At 40.1% G+C, this 21,484-nt stretch overlaps 2 protein-coding genes across 3 annotated transcripts; one reads left to right on the forward strand and one right to left on the reverse strand.

Annotated features, from left to right (window-relative positions):
* Positions 1-638: 638 nt before the first annotated feature.
* LOC126678002 (protein TPX2-like) lies at positions 639-5,629 on the forward strand. 2 transcript variants are annotated; one of them, XM_050372844.2, is made up of 18 exons: positions 641-1,357; positions 1,483-1,590; positions 1,684-1,773; positions 1,882-2,035; positions 2,257-2,362; positions 2,833-2,883; positions 3,309-3,406; positions 3,495-3,570; positions 3,664-3,726; positions 3,879-3,965; positions 4,046-4,101; positions 4,228-4,309; positions 4,397-4,462; positions 4,544-4,609; positions 4,717-4,797; positions 4,906-4,950; positions 5,060-5,145; positions 5,242-5,629. In XM_050372844.2, the coding sequence occupies exons 1-18, from the start codon at positions 1,171-1,173 to the stop codon at positions 5,258-5,260; spliced, it is 1,521 nt and encodes a 506-aa protein (XP_050228801.1). In that variant the 5' UTR covers positions 641-1,170; the 3' UTR covers positions 5,261-5,629. The 2 variants fall into 2 exon arrangements, with proteins under 2 accessions (XP_050228802.1, XP_050228801.1); XM_050372845.2 differs by lacking the exon at positions 5,242-5,629 and having other exon boundaries at positions 639-1,357; positions 4,916-4,950.
* A 63-nt stretch (positions 5,630-5,692) lies between these two features.
* LOC126678001 (guard cell S-type anion channel SLAC1) lies at positions 5,693-20,776 on the reverse strand. The gene is made up of 3 exons (XM_050372843.2): positions 19,970-20,776; positions 6,240-7,045; positions 5,693-6,168 (listed from the first exon to the last, which is right to left on the reverse strand). The coding sequence occupies exons 1-3, from the start codon at positions 20,510-20,512 to the stop codon at positions 5,802-5,804; spliced, it is 1,716 nt and encodes a 571-aa protein (XP_050228800.1). The 5' UTR covers positions 20,513-20,776; the 3' UTR covers positions 5,693-5,801.
* Between the last annotated feature and the right edge of the window lie 708 nt (positions 20,777-21,484).

A 21,484-nucleotide genomic window follows, 5' to 3' on the forward strand; every position in this document is an offset into this window, starting at 1 on the left:
ATTTACATATTTTTATATGACCGAAGGAGTAGTATTTAAATTTTCAAATGTAATTTTTTAGTGTATTATCTAAAACTTGAAAACGATGATGTTACCCTAGACATATAAACAAGGTTTTAAAATTTGAAATTATGATCATCAATTAGTTGCTCGATAACCATAATTGTTCTTGGAAGTTGGGCATTACCAAAATTAAAGTTTCTAAAATACTTAGTAGGTAGAAGTATGTGATGATTTTTTAGACTTGCAAATTGATACTCCTATAGTCCTATTCTTTATTTTAGGTTATTTTCTTAATTATCAATACACTTTAGTTACTCGTTTTCCTATTAATCTTGATTACATTTTTTTTATACATAAATGTGCATTATAGGAATTGAGCTTGAATCGTAGTCAAAGTTGAGCTTGTATCCAAAAAAGCCAAAACCAAAATTTGGAAGTTAAAACTTAAACTTGAAAATGGACAGCCTGACTTTATCAAGGACTGATGTCGGACATTTTAGAACTTTGCCTACATCACCACATTAATACCGTTGTCTCTTATTTAATCCCATATTTACCCTTTCTCTATTCCCTCTCGTTTTTGAATTATACATTCTGGGCCGGTGGGCCCTACCATTCCCATCCATATTACCTGACAAATAAACAAAACCGTTAATGGCAATCTCGTAATTCTCCTCCTATACAAGGCCAAATTTAATAACCGCCGAATTTTCAGAGACTTCCCATCGACAGTTTCTCGCCGCCCGATATCAATTCTCAAAACCCGATAAACCCTTTATTCAAAGATAAAATTTCTCAACAATGAATTATCCAATTTACCATATTAGCCCTACACCACAATCATCCTCCCGTTTTAGCAGGGGTAAACTGGTCTAAAAATGACAGCAACGTTATCCAATTTCTGATTTATTTAGCTTAAGTTTTTAAAATAAATAAATTTCAAAATTTTCGATCGTTACAAAACCAATGTGGAAGCAGTATTGTACCGTACGTTGTGCAATACTACAATTTTGAACTACTTTTTATAATTTTAATAAATTTGGAAACAGAATCAAGAAAATTAATGCTACAGTTTCTTTCTTCTACTACTACCAAAAAAAGATCAAGACTTGGCAATAGCAAAACTCGTAATTTTCAAGATTAGGGTTTTGTTTTTGTTAGCGAGAAATGGAAATAGAAATGGAAATGGAAGAAGAAGAAATGGAAATGGAGTTAGTTTTCGAAGCGAGAGAAGTTGATATTGATTATGAATTTGATGCTGCAATGCATTTTGATTTCACGCGTGCTGAGTCGCTTGCGGAGGCGCGTGATGCTGAGCGGTGGTTTGATATGGCTCAGAGTTATCCTCCTTCTCGTAATCTCTTCTTTAAATCCCTAATTTGTTTTTTTTTTTTGAAAAACAAATGTAAACCTTGTTATGAAAGTTTTAATTTTTTTGATTAGGTTAGTTGTTAAGTGGTTAAAATTTGTGAATTTCAGCTTTTGTGACAAAGCTTGTGGTAAGAGAGCAAAGTGTGATTAGTGAAGATTGTAAAGGTGGCTTATTACACACAGAAGCAGCTCCTGCAATGGAGGTGCAAAAGAAAGGTACTATGAAACTTTTAATTAATTGATGATTAAGCATGTTTTTTAATTGATAAACACTGTTAATTAATTAATTTCAATTCTTTGTGTATATAGAATGTGAAAGAACTTATAGAGGGGTCTTTACCAACTTGCAAAATTCCCAACTGCATAAAGTTTCTAATAAACCACCTGCATTGCCTACAGGTAATTAATTTTAAAGATAATCTGGTACTTCAGATGATGTTAACTTTTATCACATTTGATTCAGCTGAAATGTTGGCATGTGAAACTGTGACAATTGCATTAATGCAGATTTGACTTCTTACAATAATACATATACCGGTCTCTCAAAAACAAAGGCGAAGTCCAATTTGAAGCCTAAACTTCCGAGGAGTTCAACTTTAATGAAACCTACCGCAAGTGTATTAGCCAAGCAAAATCGTCATCCACAAGTTGACGGTTTCAGGTAATTCTTGAAAAACATTTTTATGTGTTCCGTTCTTATTCTTTTACGGACTACACTTACTGATAAACCCTACTATTGAAGCTTTCATTCTTAGTTGTGGAATCTTAATTTCATGATTGATCATCAAATAATAGTAACACACTCTGCATTCAAGATGGGCATTGCCCTTACAGCAGCCTTTGGTGTGTAATATTGGCTGATTTGTTTCTCCTGTTTGCTAGATTGCAGCCTCTATTTGATCAAAAGGAGAAAAGCATATGCAGTTCTTCTGCAGTTGAAAGTCAAGCTGCAAAGAGACAGAAGCTAGAGGGAGGCCACTCTCGTAAAGTACGGGGATTGTGTTAATATTTTTTTCTTCTTCTGTTTGTTCAATTCTTGGAATGGGGATTCCTCGGTTAATTAGTGATGCCACTTTTATATCGCCTTAAGGAAAGCTCTTTTTAGCATATATGTTTGGTGGTGATAATCAAATTGAAAGTAGAATATACCACATGAATAAATGGTAATGAGTTATTTCTTATTAGTTTTTTACTTTAGCGGGTATACATATTCTGTTAAAACGAAAGAGGTGAGTTAGAGTAGAGGCTGGTGGTATTTGGTTGACATGTTACCTGTTATGGCATCTGTGTGCGTAGTAACAAACACTGGCTTGGTGTCAAAATTGATATTATAACTTTAATCAGCAGTTCTTTATTTTCTTCTTATAATTTTAGAATGTGTTTCTTATAAATAGTCCTTTTTTTTATCTTAATCTACTATGCGTAGGCCCTATCTGATTTATTAATTTTGCATTACAGGTTGATGATGCAATGCAACAAATTGATTTCATCCACAAGGCACCGAAAAGGGTATGTTCTTGATGCTTACATTTTCTCTTGAAGTACCAACTAATTTAATATTCAATATTGATCAAATAAAGTTCATCGCTGACCCTGAATTATTAATAAAAGCGGTGCTTGACAAAGACCGTGTTAAACTTTTGTTGTAATTAAGCAAGACTAATGTTTAGAATAATAACCTAATGGCAAATGGTAAATTCCATAATCATTCCATAAGCACTGTGTTATAACAAAAAAAAAATTGTATAACCTATAACTGATCATATTTAAGTTCTGTGGAAGAGTAAGTGTTTTTTTGCCTATTGTCTTTTGCTGGTTTGATTCATAGAAAAAAAAGTAAACTCTAACCTTGGGGACAATGGTGGTGAAGAAAGGAGAGATTATGTGACTAATCTATCGTATGGCATGTCCAATTTATTTCTGTGGCCCTGCAGGATGGAGTTGTTGATAAAACCTCTGTTCAATCCAGGCTGAGGCTTACTATTCCAAGGGAGCCTGACCTTGTAACAGCACATAGGGCACAAAGGATGAGGTTTGTTGCTTCTCTTCTAAATTCTGGAGGGAGGTGTACATAGTTTTCTTTTCATTCATGCAGTTTCCTTGACGTTTTAATGCTCCAGGCCTAAAACTAGCACAGAAGTTGAACCTGTGGCAGTGCTTGCACAAAGATTTAAAGCGCGTCCATTAAACAGAAAAGTTGGTCCTGGAAATTCTGCTGTTCAATTTTGTATATTGATTCCCTATGTTGTGCTTCATTTAATATTTTGTTTCATTGTTTTCGTTTTGCAGATTCTCGAGGGTCCTTCATTGCCTCTGCCAAAGAAAAGCACTCCAAAGTTACCAGAGTTTCAAGTAAGTTTTTGATCATGTTTCCTGCCCGTGGGGAAAAATTAAACTTCCATCTTCCAATAATCAACCAACAGTTGTAACATCTATGCCTGATAAGAAACTAAAATGATTAATGAAGTTCACTATTTAAAGCTCGCATTCTGATGACTTATCAGGAGTTTCATTTGAAGACATTAGAGAGGGCAATGCAGCATGCATCTGCAGTTTCATCTTCTTCACTGCAGCACAATGATTTTGAACAGGTTGCCTAAAATTCCTCTCGTATCATCTTTCATGATGATTACTCCTGTTATGAAAAATGAACTGAAGTTCTGAGTTGCAGGTGGAAAAACCTAATGCAATTTCTGCTGCAGACATTGGAAAAAGAGAATTTAGAAGGTAAGAGTTTGTCATATGTATCTATACATGTACAGGATGATGTTTATAACTTGAGGAAAAGAGAATGCTGAAGTACATGATTTCAAAAAGTGAAAAATGCTTAGTTTTTGCCATTCTTTTCCTCAGACCAAGCACCATGAATGCTCCAAAGCAGCAGGACGTATGCAGCGCACCGCTGATCTTTAAAGCTCGTTCTCTAAATAAGAAGGTGACATGGAAATGTTTGCAGATGACTTGGTTAAAATATTTGTACTTGCAATTACCAAATGTAAGCCTCCTTCATGTCTAACTGCAGATATTCACAAGCAAGGGAGACATTGGTGTTTTTCGAAATAGCAAACGGGAGACCACAGTGCCAACGGTATTTTTATCATAGTCCAGATTCAGTTTGTGTATTCATTAATTTTTTATAACTGATAGTATGGCGTATTCACTTCTGCAGGAGTTTAATTTTCATACAGAAAAGAGGAGTCATCATAATCCACCACCCATAGATCTTTTCAGTAAGGTAATGGTAGCTTTCTTCTTATCTTTGCATTCTTCTTCCTGTTACGGTGTTACCTTTGCCTTTGCATTTGTAAGACTCCTCTGATTTTTTTTCTTCTGTAATTCTAGCTCTCTCTGACATCTGAGCTCCAGCCAAACAACAATGGATGTCGGTTGCAATTTCCTCGGCCAAACTTTATGTCCATAAAGGTTCTGCTTATTCCTTGAATCTTTTAATATATGTTTGACACAAGAAATATCATAGATTTCAATTTTCCACTTTTACTTAATATTCACAACTGTTTCATTGACTTCAAGGGCTCAAAAGAAAATAGACTGAATAATTTGCAAACAGAACATAAGGTATGCGTTGACTCCTTTAAATTTTGTTAACTCTATTTATTAGCTGCGAGTGTCCACTTTCTGGTGGTATTCCTCTGTCTCATACATGGTATATTATGTTCTTCTGAAGATGACACATTTAACAAAGGAAAAGCCGCTGATTTTTGGTGCAAAGCAGACTCATGGCAGTGAAGTTGGAAATCAATTGAGCGCCAGGTATGCAAGTAAACCGAGGTTATTTTCAGCTACGTCTCTCTGGCATGCTTTCATTTGACATTATGAATTGTAAAGTTTGCTTTTGAAATTTCATAGGAGCTTGGGTGTCCGGTGATATCTCAATGGAAACCTCAAATTGGTTTGCTGCACAGCATCATACAGTTTCTACCGTTGAATATATGGAGAAAAAAAACCCGAACAATTCAAAATAGTCGATAAACATAGCAACATTTTTGTTGTATACAGAATCGATGTTAGTTTACATCGATTAAAAGAGGTTATTTAGCTAAGACGAAACTGATCTCGCTTAACTAACTTCGTCTCCAACAATTAGTATGCCTCTTTCCTTAGCTCAATAAACTGGTTGCAGAGCCAGCATTGTACAGCCATTAGAGCCTCCTCTTTAACCTTATACCATTTTCAGGTCCTTTTGTAGCTTGCAACTACTAGTAATGAAAATTTACAGAATAGAGATTTCTTTAAATTTCATATATGCTATACTATCAGATATTTATTCTCATCCTTTACCCTGCCTCTACTCATGACATTTACAGAATAGAATTTTATTTAAATTTCATTTATGCTATACTATCAAATTTCAATTCTCATCATTTACGTTGCTCTACACATGACTTTTATGTAAAATACATTGACTCTCATTTTTGCTGTGGGTTGAGTAATTCATCATCTTCTCCGCCAACATTGTTGTTTTCTGGATTTGGCTTGTTAAGAGCTTGCCTTGTCCACCGCCTTATATCGTAGGCTTTCTTCAGGGGTTTTTTCTCCCTGACAAGTTTTTTTGCTGTTATGGCAATGGCTAGATCATTCGGAAACAGGGTTTGCCAAACAAAGCCATGGAGAAGGGTTGACACAAACAACACACACACCATCGCAGATGATGTGAACGAAAGCACAAGTGCAAGGACCTTGCTGGGAACACCAGGGACTTGTTCTGCATACTTGATTGTCGCCACCGATATGGTTGTCATCGGGAAAGTGTAGGACCACCACGCCACTGAAAACCTGCGAATCAAGAATAATTTTTTCAATAGCTCGACTATTAATGTTGAGAATCAAGAGAGATTGGGTTTTACCTGAATCCCGTGAAGAAGTTGATGCGCACGACCAGTGAAATATACAAAAACAACGCAATGAAGAAACAATTTCTCGACAACCCATCAAATTCATCATAAATAGTTTCCCAAGCAATGCTAGCAGCCGACGGAGCAGCAATGAACATAGAATAAACAGGATGTAACTCCTTCGGCAATGCTTCACTCGTCGGCAATCTCTGATACAATGTCACAAACACCACAAGATAATGTGCAAACCCAATTGCCCACAAGAACTTACCAACTTCCTTCCATCCTACTTTAGCTGCTAAAATTGCCCCAACAAAATTTCCAACCACAGAAAGATGAGAAGACGGATTAGCTACTTTGCAAAGCCGCCGCTTTCCGCCCGATAGCCATTGACCGTAAATCTTGAGCTCCAGAAGAAAATAGGGTGTCATGAATAAGCACCAAATCACAGGGTGTAATGTTTTAGGAGATAGTACAGTAGGTACACTAATAGATAGGAACATGCACACGACCCATGGTGCGAAGAAGAAGTTGACTCGAACCGGGTGAAAGTACTCTCTTTTGACAGCTTCAAAGTAGAATATGCATTTGAGGATGTAAGTAATGGAAACTGAGAGTAGGACTACTACTGATAGGAGCCAGAGGCCAAGGTTTATGAATGGTGGAATGTGGAGAAATTTGGTGGCATGACTTGTTGCCAGTGCTTTCCATAAAACAGCTTGACTACTTAACCCTAGACATATACCGTAGCAACCGATTGGGAATCTAAGGAGAAAAGGCCATATCTCATCTTTTGGGAGGAGAATATCTTCAGAATCCTGCATAAAACAACAAATTAAAGATGTATAATGTGTAGTAATTGGGTGTGTGGCTCAATTGATATCTATGTGTTCGCAGGAAAAACTTCCAAACTCAAATCTTTGAATTTGATAATGGGAACTGTTTCGGTTTGATGCTTTAATCGAAACTCGAATTTCGACCAGGTCACGCAAAAGAACAATAGTAACAAACTAAACTAAAATTATCAGTATCGCTCCGGAGGTTAAGGAACCTAAGCGGGATTGATTTCCAACTACTCCTAAGTTAAGGGTTTAATCCGGAGATTAAGATAGAAAAGCCTGAGCTTTGATTTGTGTTTTTTGATGAAATTGTGTAGACTTTATTAATTTGATAGCAATCACTATTTATAGGGACAAATCCCCTAATAATAGGAAGAAGAAGCGAATTAAAACTAAAACACTTAATTAAACCCTAATCTGATAAGACTAAAATAAAAAAGACAATAAAAATAGCTAATATGGGCCCGGTCCCATCACAGCTCATTATGCTCTCTTTCTTGGCAGCCCATCACTTGATAGTCATATTTTGGGCCGATGTCAACAATGCCCCCAACAAGCCTATATTGTTTAAATTGTAGGCTTGTTCTCAAAAGAGGCCCATGTCCAAATGCTTATTCCCTCTTATGATTCTCCATCACTCTCATTTTTGGTTATAAAAGGAAACTTCAAACCCTAAACTCAATAAACAAATAATGATTGCCAATTTGCTATTACCTCACACCCACCAATTATCTCACCGCCGATCTTGAAACCTCGCCGCACCAAAACTTGCCGATCGCCATGTTCACTTGCCGATCACCGTACCAAAGCCTTGCCGATCTTGAAGTCTCGCCGACTTGTCACCTCTGCCGATCTTGTTAACATTGCCGAGCCGGAACATCGCCGCCGATCTTTCTATTCTGCCGAGCCAACTCGTCACTGTGATTCCGTCGATCTCGTCTATTCTGGAAGTTAACCCGTCGCCGAAAAATCATCAAGTGATCATCACCTTCAGCCGATCTTGAAATCTGCCGATCTTGCAATCTGAAATCTGCCGATCTTGCAAACTGCCGATCGTCTTTCTCGCGTGTTGTCAAGACGGGTTATCATCGCGTTGCTTCAAGTGTTGTATCAAGTCACGCCAATCTTCTCTCCTGCCGATCATCTCTTCTAGCCACGCCGATCCTCTTTCTCTGCCGATCATCTCCTCCGGCCACGCTAATCAACTGTTGCTCTTGAACAAGATAAAAGAAGGCGACCGATCCACTTAATTCAAGTTTTACCGATCTTTAACTTTTAGCAACCACTGCCGATCGTGTCCCTTTCCACAACAAACCGTCTCCGATCCTTCATCCGTTTTGTAAGTAACGCTGATTTTCTCATTTGTTTTGTAGACTATCATTGGAACTATTCGGTCTTTTTTGTTGATAAAATTTGAAGTCAGTTTGTGAACATGTTTCGTGATGGCTTGATTGAAAGTTTTATCTAAATTTGCCACGAGCCAATTGTCATGCCTGCCGATCCTCTTGTCTTGTTTGCAGATTTCCACCGAAACCAGTTTTCACTCCTTGCAAGCCACTGTCGGCGCCGATCTTCAAGTGCTGGCTTTCTTATTTCCCAGGATGGCTCGTGTTGATCCGGACATCACCGCAAAGATTCATGACAAGATCTCTCGCCATCGTGAAGAAGCATCAACCGCCATTGCCGAGGTATTAATCCTATCCGAAAACCGTAAAACTTATGTTGGTCCTTTACTTACACAACCATCTCGACTGTGTGAAATTGCTCTCCCATTCCATGACCACTGTCCGTCACGCCTTGCCGTCGATCATCATGCCTCCGTTTGGATTGGTGAACAATTTAGAAATTGGCCGAACCCTTCTTCGGATTTCAAGCTTTGGGTAGCTAGATTGAAACCTTTTTATGAAGCCTCTTGGATTACTGCTGGCATTGCGGATCTTATTGCACTCGCACAGATAGATATGCCGTGCTATAGGCATTATTTGCTGGGGTCAGCCTTGTTTTGGTCCCGATCAATAAACGGATTTGCTTTCAAGTTTGGTCCGATGTCGATCACTTTGCTAGACATTTCATGTATGCTCAACGTGCCTATCTCCGGTCACAGGATTACTCCAGAACTCTCTCCCACTGCTTCTACACTTGACACGGGTCCAGCACGGTCGTCTCTGAATTTTGGTAGATTTTTGAAAGATCGCCAACAAACCACCCCTGTTCCGGATCGCGAAGAACATATTGCTTTTCTTACTTACTTTCTTTGCAAATTCGTGGTATGTTCGACAGCTTACAAAGTAACCAAAGAATACCAACGGATCGCTGTTGCCCTTGCCGACGGAGTAAAACTGAATCTTGGGGAGTATATACTAGCTTTGATCTACCGTGGCTTGCACGAGATGATTCCATGTGCCGATCCGAGCTCGCATAAAGCTCCAAGTGGTCCAATTTGGGTACTTCAGATGTGGTTAACTATGTATTTTCCTGAATTGATGCAACTTACCGACCGTGTTGAGGGTTCATGTCACGGATTTACCTTGCTACAATGTCAACCACTCATGTCTACCGTCGATCAAGTCATCAGTTTCTTTTCTACCACGGATAGCCGATCTCCAGAACTGTTCTGCCCGTTATTGACACTTCCTCCTTTGTGGCTCGGATATGGGTTTAGAACCGACCTTCGAGTAGTGAATCAAGAGAAAAAGAATTCTTGGTGGGTCAACTGGATGAGTGCATTCCGAGCCAGGAATTTGTTTCTGGGACTTACGTATTTGTCTAGCGGTTGCGAAGGATATTTTGCTCACTATTATGCTCGCCAGTTCGGTCGGCCTCAAGGCTTGCCTTGCCCATTCCAAATAGATTGGAATCAACGAGATGGTTCTAGACCGAGATTGGCAAGTATGACCGACATACAAGAATTGTTTCTGTTGAACAAACAATACCTTGTTCAGTGCAAGACTATCCCGTATCCCGAGAGTCACCCCGTAGCCGATCCATCATTTGATTCCTGGTGGCAAGATTTCGTTAACCGACATTTCACCCATTCGGTTGCAGAAGTGTTGGCTCGCCATGATTTTTATCTTCCCCCCATTAAACGCAAGGCTTCTCACGAAGATGTTTTTCTTTTGCAGGGTGATCCATCCAAGCAAGCGAAAGGTAATGATGTTGATCGAGGTAAATTCCGTTATTTGATTTTTATAAACTTGTTCAACTTTTACTTATGATCAAAAAATGTATATGCAGCTATCGAGACTGTTAAGAACAAATCTCTCGCGACGAGATCGACCTCGGAAGCAACCTCGCAATCCAAGAAGCGTCCGATTCACACTGGTGGTAAACCAAAGAAAGCGGCCGTGAAGCCGAAAGCTCTCAAGACCGTTGCTAATGACACTCCTCATTTGATCGACGAAGACGAGATGCCATTTGATTTCAGCCCTCCTCTTGACCATCCAAACGTCCCAACTCCCGTTGTGCGCAACTTGGTTGAGGAGGAGGACTTGCTGCCGATCGACGATTCGTCTCCCATCCGTCCTGCTTCTGAACCGCAGCAACAAAAGAGCAATCGGACCAAGATCACCATTCGCACTCATACTTCGTCGTCGACCAAGACTATCAACCGATCTCCCACTGTGCCGATCATCCCGAGTCATCCTTCATCTGCCGCTTCGGCGCAAGTGGTATGTTTTTATGTTTACATTTCTAATATTGCAATCCTTTGTATTAAGCACTTCGCTTGACAATTGTTTGGATTTTTCGTTCTTGCAGAAGACAGCTCTTGAAGAGTTGGATGATATCCTAAATTCTGACGTTGAGAAAGAAACTTCTTTACAAGAAGACGACCTCACTTCTGATTGTAGTGATCAATCCGGTGAGCGTGATGACTCTCTCCTTCTACTTGATGCCAAGATTGAAGTGATCCGCCGTTTGAAGCCAAAAGGATTGAAGGTTTTTGAGAATGATCAAGACATGGAGGAATTGCGATCGGCGGTCTCTCTCTTAGCCAAATTTCCGAACACCGATCTCATCAACCCCAATGGTCATTCGGCCATAGCTGTTGCTAACAGCGACTTTTCGGCTATCAAAGAAACACTTGAGTCTTGCGGGTCGATACGCCGTTCTTATGAGAGCAAGAAAAAAAAGAAGGAGGAAGCAGATACGAAGATCGACCGTCTTCGTGAAGAGGCGAAGAAAATGGCTCCTGAAGTTGATGCTTCGACCCAGGCGATACAGGAGTTGCGCAACAAGATTGAAGAACTTCAAAGAGAGCTAGCAATCAAGGAAGAACTTCATCTACCAGTGAAAGCCAAGTTCACATCGACTGTAGCCGAGGCGAAACAACTCATCGCGCGCCGATCTTCTATTAAGGATGAGCTGAAGGCCGATCAAGCCACGTATGACGATGCTTGCAAGGGATATAGTGAGATGAGGAGCTTGGTCGGTGATATTTTTAACGCCGTGTGATCGGCGTTGTATGAGTTTGATATCATTTCTGTTTTTTGCGTTGTAACAAAAATGTTTATTTTGCCATACTTTGAACATGTGTTGCCCTGGATTTTGACAAACCACGTGTTTTAGCGTTTGTAAACTAGATCGGCATATGATGTTTAATTTCGCTTTATTCAACTGTTCAAGACAGCGAAAAACTAAAAAGAAACATATTGACTTTTCGATTGCCAATAAGGTCGATCAATAAGGCCGATCTGTAGAAAAACTTTTTTGGCCGATGGTTTTTTATAAAAACTGATTTTCCTATCGGCCAATCAACAGGATTATATTCAAGATCTTTGGTGCAAAAGAATAATAATTTGCCGAACAATAAATAATTTTATTCATTTCTTTTTGTTTACATCTTTTATTCGGCTGGATTTCCGAAATATAGATAGTGATTGTTCGGCATTTAAAAGGTTTCCAACTGTCGCATCAGGTTTAATCGGCCATCCAAGAACTTGTAAAATATCGTTTCGGCCGATCAAAAAAAAAAAACTTTATATCGTTTTGACCGTAAGGGGATCACTCCATATCATCTCGGAAGGTTTCCTTATTTATACCCTCCCAGCAACTAGGAACGTATTTTTTGAGGTATTGACCATTAATTGACCTGTTATGCACCTCTCCATCTATATCTGTCAAGACATAAGCGCCACTTAACAAGACTTGTATTACTTGAAATGGTCCTTCCCAATTCGGGCTCCATTTTCCAAGACGTCGATCTTTATGCCCCAGTGGTAAAATCGCTTTCCATACCAAATCTCCAATCTTGAAAATTTTACCTTTGACTCGTTTATTGTACGATCTTTCGACTCGCCTTTTTTGCGCTTCTAGATGGTCAAGTGCTTCCAATCTTTCTTCATCGAGATCTAACGCTTCTAAGATCATTTTATCGGCATAATCATCTTTTAAGATCGTATGTTGTCTCTTTCGTCGTACAGAATGTACAGCAAGCTCCATAGGCAACATTGCGTCATATCCATACACCAAACGGAATGGAGATGTGCCGGTGGCCGATTTCTGGGATATTCTGTTCCCCCAAACGACTTCGGACAAAATTCTATGCCATTGGCTTGGATTCTCTTCGATCATTTTGGACAGACAATTCTTTATAGATTTGTTTGTAGCTTCTGCTTGTCCATTCGCTTGGGCATAATACGGTGTAGAATGTATCATTTTAAAACCGTACTCTTTCGAGAAAGCTATAGTGTCCGATCCAGTAAACATAGTTCCTTGATCGGTCGTAATAGTTTCTGGAAGGCCATGTCGATGAATCAAACATTCTTTGAAAAATTTGATTACTTCGTCTTGTGTTGGCGATTTCAATGGCTTGACTTCTACCCACTTCGTGAAATAATCTGTCGCGACGATCACGAAAGTATGTCCTTTCGCCGATGGTGGGTAAATCTTGCCGATCAAATCTACTGCCCATCCTCTAAATGGCCATGGCTTGATGATTGAATGTAATACGTCTGCTGGAACGTGTTGAACCGGTCCAAATTTCTGACAAGCTTCACATCCTCTGGCGTATCGGATACAATCTTGTTCCATTTTCGGCCAATAAAAGCCGTATTTGTGTATTAACCACCTCATTCTTGGTCCAGCTTGATGTGCCCCCGAGATTCCTTCATGAACTTCAGCCATGACCAACATAGCTTCTTTTGGTCCTACACATCTGAATAATAAACCTTCACGACATCGTTTATACAATTCGTCAGCTAGAATCACATAGTTGGTGGCCAACATTTTGATTCGCCGATTCGCCGGGTCTGGATGTGTAAACCAGTCGATCAATTCTTTCCTCCAATCGGCTGTCGTATCCAAGTGATATGCCGATCTGCAGTCATCTGGTATTATGCCCCCAGTATGAAGACAAGGTGTTGTTCTCTCAATAACCTCAAAACCTGCCATGATTTTGTATCCACTTCCATGCTGGGCTAAGTCGTTCGCCTCTTCATTTTCTGCTCTTTCCGCGAACTCTATCCATGTTTCGGAGAAACCTTCCATGAGGTGTTTGGCTTTGTTGCAGTACTTAATCAAGACGTCTGATTCGCATTTGAATTCGCCAATAACTTGCTTAATAATTAACAAGGAGTCTCCTTTTACTTGAATTGCTTTAGCTCCCAGCTCGGCCAGGATTTCCAATCCAATGATCAGCGCTTCGTACTCCGCTTGATTATTGGTGCATTGGAATGTTAACGAAAAAGACATTCGAAAAACCAAGCCTTGCGGCGAGATAATTAATATCCCTGCACCCGCCCCTTTATTAGTTTTAGATCCGTCGAACCAAAGCTTCCACGGAATTGGCTCGAAGCAAGCTACTTCCTTGATCGGGATGTTGGGATGATCGGCTAAAAAATCTGCTAGTGCTTGTCCCTTAACGGCTTTTTGTGGAACATATACTAAAGTGAATTCTGACATTGCAATAGCCCATTTTCCAAGCCGATTTCTCAGATAAGGTCGAGACAAAATGTATTTGATCACATCCGTTTGAGATAAAACATATACCACTACCGGAAGCATGTAATATCTTAATTTACAGCATGTAAAATAAAGACACAGACATAGCTTCTCGATAGTGGAATATCGAATTTCTGTGTCAGTTAGGCTTTTACTCAGATAATAAACCGATCTTTCGACTCCTTGATCTTCCTGTGCCAACATGCATCCTAACGATTCGTGGGCTGCCGAGATATATAACAATAACGGCTGTCCCTGCTTAGGGGGCATCATGACTGGAGGCTTGACTAAATAAGTCTTGATCTCGTCAAAGACTTTTTGCTGCTCTTCTGTCCAAAGGAACTGAGATGTTTCTCCGGCCTTCAGTAATGTTCTCCAACTTCTTAATCGGCCCGCTGTGTTTGAAATGAATCGTCTTAAAAAATTAATTTGGCCGATCAATCTCTGAAGTTGCTTCTTAGTTTTAGGAGGTTCAGCATTTATGATCGCCTGCGCTTTGTTTTTATCAACTTCTACCCCCCTTTGGTGAACTAGAAAACCTAGGAAGTTACCAGCTGATACACCGAATGCGCATTTTAAAGGATTCATCTTCAAGCCATTTTCTCTCATTCTGACAAAGGTTTCTCTCAGGTTGGCCAAATGTTGTTCGCTGGTTTGTGACTTGATGACCACATCATCTATATAAATTTCCAGACAATCCAAACCTGCAAACATTTTATTCATTGCTCTCTGATAAGTAGCCCCAGCATTCTTTAGGCCGAAAGGCATAACAACCCATTCGTAAGCGCCGATCGGCCCTGGACAACGAAATGCTGTTTTGGATACATCTTTTTCGTTGATCGGGACTTGATTGTAACCAGAGTGTGCATCGAGGAAACTTAAAATGGTGTGCCCGGCCGCGCCGTCGACCATCATATCTGCAATGGGCATTGGATACTCGTCTTTCGGCGTGGCTAAATTTAAGTTCCTGAAATCGACACAAACTCTCAATTTACCATTCTTTTTCATGACTGGCACAATGTTAGACAACCATTCTGTATATTTGGCTTCTCTGATAAATCCGGCTGCTTCGAGCCGTCTAATTTCGTCATGAACTAGTGTTTCCACTTCTTTTGACATACGTCTCGGAGGCTGCCGAAATGGCTTGAAACCAGCCTTTAGTGGTAACTTATGTTCAACAATGGATCGGTCTAATCCTGGCATTTCTTCATATGACCACGCGAAACAATCTTTGAATTCTCGCAATAAAGCGATTAGTCTATCAACCGTCCCTTTATCAAACTGATCACTGATAAACATAGGCTTGGTTTGTACTCCGGATCCCGTGTCAATTTCTATCAGCGTGTCTTGCACCTGAGCAGGATCGTCATCCAATTTGCCCGACGCTATTTGTAAATCGACAATTTGAAGAGCCCTTGTCGGATCTTGTCCTTCATCTTCGTAGATACACTCCGCCGATCGCGCCGCATAATTTTCGGAGAGCATGCGAACTTTCTCTCTAATTAACTCATGTTTGCTAATCATTGGACTTATGTATTATTGACGATCGGCCTTTGCCCCCAAGTGCGACTGTCATAGGCCGATCTGAATTTAAGACGATCCGTGGGGTGGTGTTGTGTTTCGCACTCAATGATTGTATGTCTTTCACTTGATCATCATACAACAGTGCCTCTAAACAATTAGAGTCTTCTCCAAACGGGTTCGGGTCGCCTTGCACAACTTCTGCTATTCCATCTTCGCGCCACATTATCAACATTTGGTGCATTGTTGACGGAATGCACATATTGGAGTGGATCCAATCTCGTCCGAGTAAAATGTTGTAATTACTCCTTGCGTTGACAACGAAGAATCCTTCTTCGGTCTCGACTCGGCCGATCCTAGTTTTCAAGGTTATGTATCCCTCTGCTGGCGTCTCGCCTCCCGCGAAATCGGTCATATAAACATCAGTTGGCTCCAACTCATCGCGATTGATACCTAATTTTTTAAGCATTTTGGCAGGCAATATGTTAACTCCAGCTCCATTGTCAATGAGTACTCTATTAACTGGGATGCTATTAACATCGGCCTTTATATACAAGGGCCGAATATGTCTTGTCATCCGTTGTGGCGGTTTGCTGAGAGACACAACGGCTGATTTTCCAGCTCCGCTTTCTTCGGGCACAACCACATCCCCATCTAGGATGCCTTTCTGTCCGGGCTTGCACCGAAATGACTCAGGCAAAGTAATGACATGAACTTCATGTGGCATTTCCCTAACACCCCTGGCTCGCAATTGACCATCAGTTGTTGAAATGACTACGTCTTTGTATGACAGCTTGGGTTTTTTAGGTTCATCGGCGATCACCAACTCGTCAGTCGTCATTTGTTGCTGCTCGATAGGCTTCGTAGACTTTTTCTCTACCCAGATCTTTCTGATCTTCTTCACTGGAGACATAGGAACATTAACAGCTGGCTCGCAATGATCTATGGTACTATCTTTGCGATTCAGCGCGTCGTGATCGCTCGTGCGACCAGCTGATTCGTTTGGGAACGTCAGTCGCCTTTTAACCGGTAAGAAGTCTCCAGCTGTTGGCGATCCTTGCTTCACTTTTGAATCGGCTAACTTTCGGGAGTCTTGCCTCATCCTTTGCATGCGCCGTTTCTGAGTCTTGCTCAAATGAGGTTGTTCCTCTGTTGGCCGAAACATTCTTCTGAACACCGTGACTCCTTCTTCCCTTTTGGGTTCATGCTTCTTCCATTCTCTCGTTGGAGCCCTTGGTTTGAATGTCTTAGGATTGGCTCGACACACATTGTGTTCCGCTTTGAAACAGGTCTTGCATGAAGGGCATTGGACTTCAGATATTCGCTCAAACACGCTCTTATTGGATGTCTCATTCTTGAGGCGCGGTTTCCACACTTGTTTCTCCTCTACCCGAAACTTTGGTTTCTTCGGGTCCCATTTTTCCAACACACGTCCGCTCCCCAATGCTCGCTCGAAATTTGGCCGAATCGTATTAATGGTAATACATTTCGCTTCGGCCTCCTTTTTGGTTGGAAATAAAAGTTTGCCTTCGGTTATTGCTTTTTGAATCACATTTCGGAAGATAACACAGTTATTTGTGCTATGTCTCCAAGAGTTGTGATATTTGCAATACTCCTTTCCAACCCTTTGGTCTGCTGGAGGAATTACATGACCTTCTCCCAGAATTATCTGATCGTCTTTGAGCAAAGCATCAAATATTTCATCCGCCTTTGTTAGATCGAAGGAATAATCTTTCTGAATGGCGGCGCTTTTATTCTTCTTCTGAAATCCTGGCTTTCTCAAAGCCGAGCACTCTTGTGGTTTTTTCGCTAGGAATTCAGCCATGCAAACATCTTCATCGGACTCGCAATCGCTATCGTCTGTGACGACGGCCACATCGAGTTGATCTCTATAGTAAGTTCCTTTTGACGAACCTCTTCTCTGCTCTTTCTCCATCAAGAGCCTTTCATAGCTGGTCACTCGATTAGTGAGCTCAAACAAATCTCTGAAACGATGTCCCTCGAAATGCTCCCTCATTGCGAAGTCCATTCCTTTGATCACCATGGGAACGCAATCCGACTCGGCAATGCTGGTTTGGCAGCGAGTTCTCAAATTGCGGAACCTTGATATGTATTTTTCCATGGACTCGTTTGGCAGTTGAGAAATGCGGGCTAGATCGGCCAACGTGACATCGGGTGGGGCACGATAAAACTCTTCATGGAATTTCTCCTCGAGATCTTTCCATGTGCCGATCGAACCTGGCGTTAGATGTGAATACCAAGTGAACGCCATTTTTGTTAGTGAACTGGCGAACAGCCTCAACTTCCAAAAATCATGTGCTCCCGCCTCTCCACATTGCGCGGAAAACCTGGCAATGTGCTCGACTGTCGATTGCCCTTTTTCCTCTCCAGAGAAGAGACTAAATTCTGGGACCTTATATCCTCTTGGGAATGGATATAATTTGTCGATCCAATCAGGGTATGGCTTGACATATGATGGCCGAGGTATCGGCCTGCAATCAACGCCCAATCTTTCCAGTTCGTCTAAAAGTTGGGCTCGATCATATACTCCATCCTCCCCCTTTGCTGATATGTAGGAAGAGTTTTCCTTCACGGGGTTCTGCAAATTTATCAGAGGCTCGCTCGCCGCTTCTTTACCAGGTCTCTGTGAAACATGTTCACTTGCGAGACTTGTTTCAATATCGTCTCGTGACAAGATCTTCACCGATCCATAATGCATTCCCGATCTAGCCGACGACTGGGTTGGATCGGCCTGTGGGTTATGTGAATTGGCTCGGATCGGCGGTTGAATGAGATCAACCCTTCGGTTGGTCGTCTCCGCAATGTGTTGTCCAGTCATGATTTTGGCCATGCTTTCTATTGCGTTTGACATGGATTTGACATCTGCTCTGATCTCTCGCTGCAAGACTGCATGATCGGTCATCATTGTCTTGATCACCGACGCCATTTGATTCATAACTCCGTCGAACATGAGCCGATTTTCTCCAGCAATTTCATTTCGCATAGAGGTAAAGTCGGCATGTGTGAGAGACGGACGACTTGGTGGTAGGTCTCGTGAATAATCGGCCGAATCATCTTCTTGTCTCGAAGAAGGATCTTTGGCCGAATTTTCAGATACGGTCTCTGGCGAGATCGTAGTTTTTTGAGTAGTCGCGGTCGTTTTATCTTTGGCCATTATTTCTTCAATATCTGAATCGTAACTGCCGATCAACCGTTTTCTCTCTTGTAACTCTCGGGTAACCGATCTAGTGTATCTCTGATCGTCTTTCAGTGTTCCGATTTTTGTGCTAACCATAAACGTGTCCCCAGTGGAGTCGCCAAAAGATGTTCGCAGGAAAAACTTCCAAACTCAAATCTTTGAATTTGATAATGGGAACTGTTTCGGTTTGATGCTTTAATCGAAACTCGAATTTCGACCAGGTCACGCAAAAGAACAATAGTAACAAACTAAACTAAAATTATCAGTATCGCTCCGGAGGTTAAGGAACCTAAGCGGGATTGATTTCCAACTACTCCTAAGTTAAGGGTTTAATCCGGAGATTAAGATAGAAAAGCCTGAGCTTTGATTTGTGTTTTTTGATGAAATTGTGTAGACTTTATTAATTTGATAGCAATCACTATTTATAGGGACAAATCCCCTAATAATAGGAAGAAGAAGCGAATTAAAACTAAAACACTTAATTAAACCCTAATCTGATAAGACTAAAATAAAAAAGACAATAAAAATAGCTAATATGGGCCCGGTCCCATCACAGCTCATTATGCTCTCTTTCTTGGCAGCCCATCACTTGATAGTCATATTTTGGGCCGATGTCAACACTATGTAATAGGGTTGTGCGTTCAGTTTGAATCGAACCGAAACAAAATTTTCTTTTTTATAAAATTAAATTGAACATAATTTTCAGGGACGTAAAAGTTTTCATAACTAATTAAACCGACCTGGCAAGTTCAGTTGTTTAGGTTTGGTTTACATTAGAATTTTGCTATATCTAAAACAGAACTAAACCGAAAAATCCAACCTTTTTTTATACTGTCAAACCGAACCTAACCAAATTAGTCGGCGAAGTTCTGTTATTCGGTTTTCGCACACCCTATTATATAGTATGGATACAAAAAAAATGGAATTGAAATGAAAAGCAGCGAAATAGTATTGTTTATAAGAAAAAGTTGTAATAAAATTTCAGAGTTTTAGAAACGCTTATGGAAACAGAAACATCAAAACACTCAAAATAAATATTTAGGAGAAGTTTTGGTGAAACATAGATCGACACTTAAGTTGTCTTCAAACATATAAGTCCTAAGGTTCTGAGTCCAATCGTTGATAATTCATAAAAATTTCAAACTATTGTTTAACACAAAGTAAAAACAGCACTAAAATGTAAGAATTTGAAGTAAAAAATCAACTCAGAATGGCTGATGATCATGAGTGTAGTATTACAATACCTTGACTTGGTCTAGTTCAGGTCCTGTAAGAGCAGCAAAGTATCTTCCAGCAGGAACACCATCATGAGCTGACTCATCAACCCCATTTGACCCACCAATTCTTTGAGTCTGATGATCTACATTCTCTCTTTTTCTTCTTTCAGGCAACAAAGAGTTTTGCTTACTGAGAGTTGACTTGGTCTTGAAGATACTGAAATCTCCTTTTCTTGCTTCACCATTAATCCTTACAGCTGAATCAAATCCTCCGAAACTTCGTCCGCTTCTCGGAAGATTAATTCTTCTCTCATCTTTTGCCTTTGATTCACTTTTTAGTGCTGAAAACCCTGTTTCCAGTGAAACTTGTCTGCTAAAATTACTCCTCTGCAGTGGCCTTTTTGGTTCTTTAACTCTAAATGGTCTATTTTGAGCCTTTTTAGCGTTATCTGCAATTTTTGCTCTGCCTTCTTCTTGTTCTTGCTCTTCTTCTTCTTCTTCTTCCTCTGGCAGTACTTCATGGATATCTACCAAATGTTTCTGCTCAAGTGGTTTTAATCCATTTTCCATTTTAATTTCTTGAGGATCGAACAAAAAGAACAAGATTTTAACGTTGTAAATAAGACTAAGTGTATGTTCTTTATACTTAGCATTGTGTTCACGTATATGCTTAAAGAATCACGAGAAGAAAATAAGTTGCTTAGAGAGGGGTAATATAAACCACTTACTTTCTTGGAGAAAAAGGTACCTGGTTGGAGGGATTTTCCCGTGACAGAAAGAAAATTTGTGGTATACAGAGTGTACCGATGGAAAGTAGAGAAAGGAAATTTTTCAAGAATTCACGGTTCTGAAAATGATCCTCTATGTGTGAATTTAATTTCTTCTTTTATTCCCACTATATGCTCAGTTCAGTTTGGTCTAGTTTAGGGTTGTCAACAAACACAATTGAGCCGAGGTACTTATGATCAACTTATCAAGTGAATGAGGTGTTCAATTCAGCTCGAGCTTTGCCGTTCATTTAAACTTTACAATATTTATATTTCGCTCAATTCACCTAGTGTATCCATTCATTTAGGTTCTAAACGAGTTGAGTTTTAGTTGTTTTGTTAAGTGATAATAGAGACGTGTTTGATTTACACTTTTTGTAAAAAAACTTAAATAAACAAATTTGAAGCAAAACTCATTTGATTAACTAATGAATTTGTAGTTTTAGTCAAAGTTGTATACACGAGTCCATTCATGAGCTCTTAATCAAGTTTATATATGAGACAGGTCCGCTTGCGAGGCCAAAATTGAGTCAGCTAATACAATCACATGATACATTCCATTTGTGAAAGTGAACGAACCAAAATTCATTTAATTAACTAAATGATCCTATATTATGAATGTATAAAATCACGGCATGTATAGTTTATTGCATTTGAATTGCTATGATACAAATGACACAATTTCTGTTAAATTGTGTGATTTGAGGTAACTAACAAAGCCCAATATCTATGCCGGCCCATCAGGAAAGGCTTGAGTTTCGGTATCTGCTCTTGA

Source organism: Mercurialis annua, linkage group LG4 (assembly GCF_937616625.2).
Source record: "Mercurialis annua linkage group LG4, ddMerAnnu1.2, whole genome shotgun sequence".
Classification (NCBI taxonomy): Eukaryota; Viridiplantae; Streptophyta; class Magnoliopsida; order Malpighiales; family Euphorbiaceae; genus Mercurialis; species Mercurialis annua.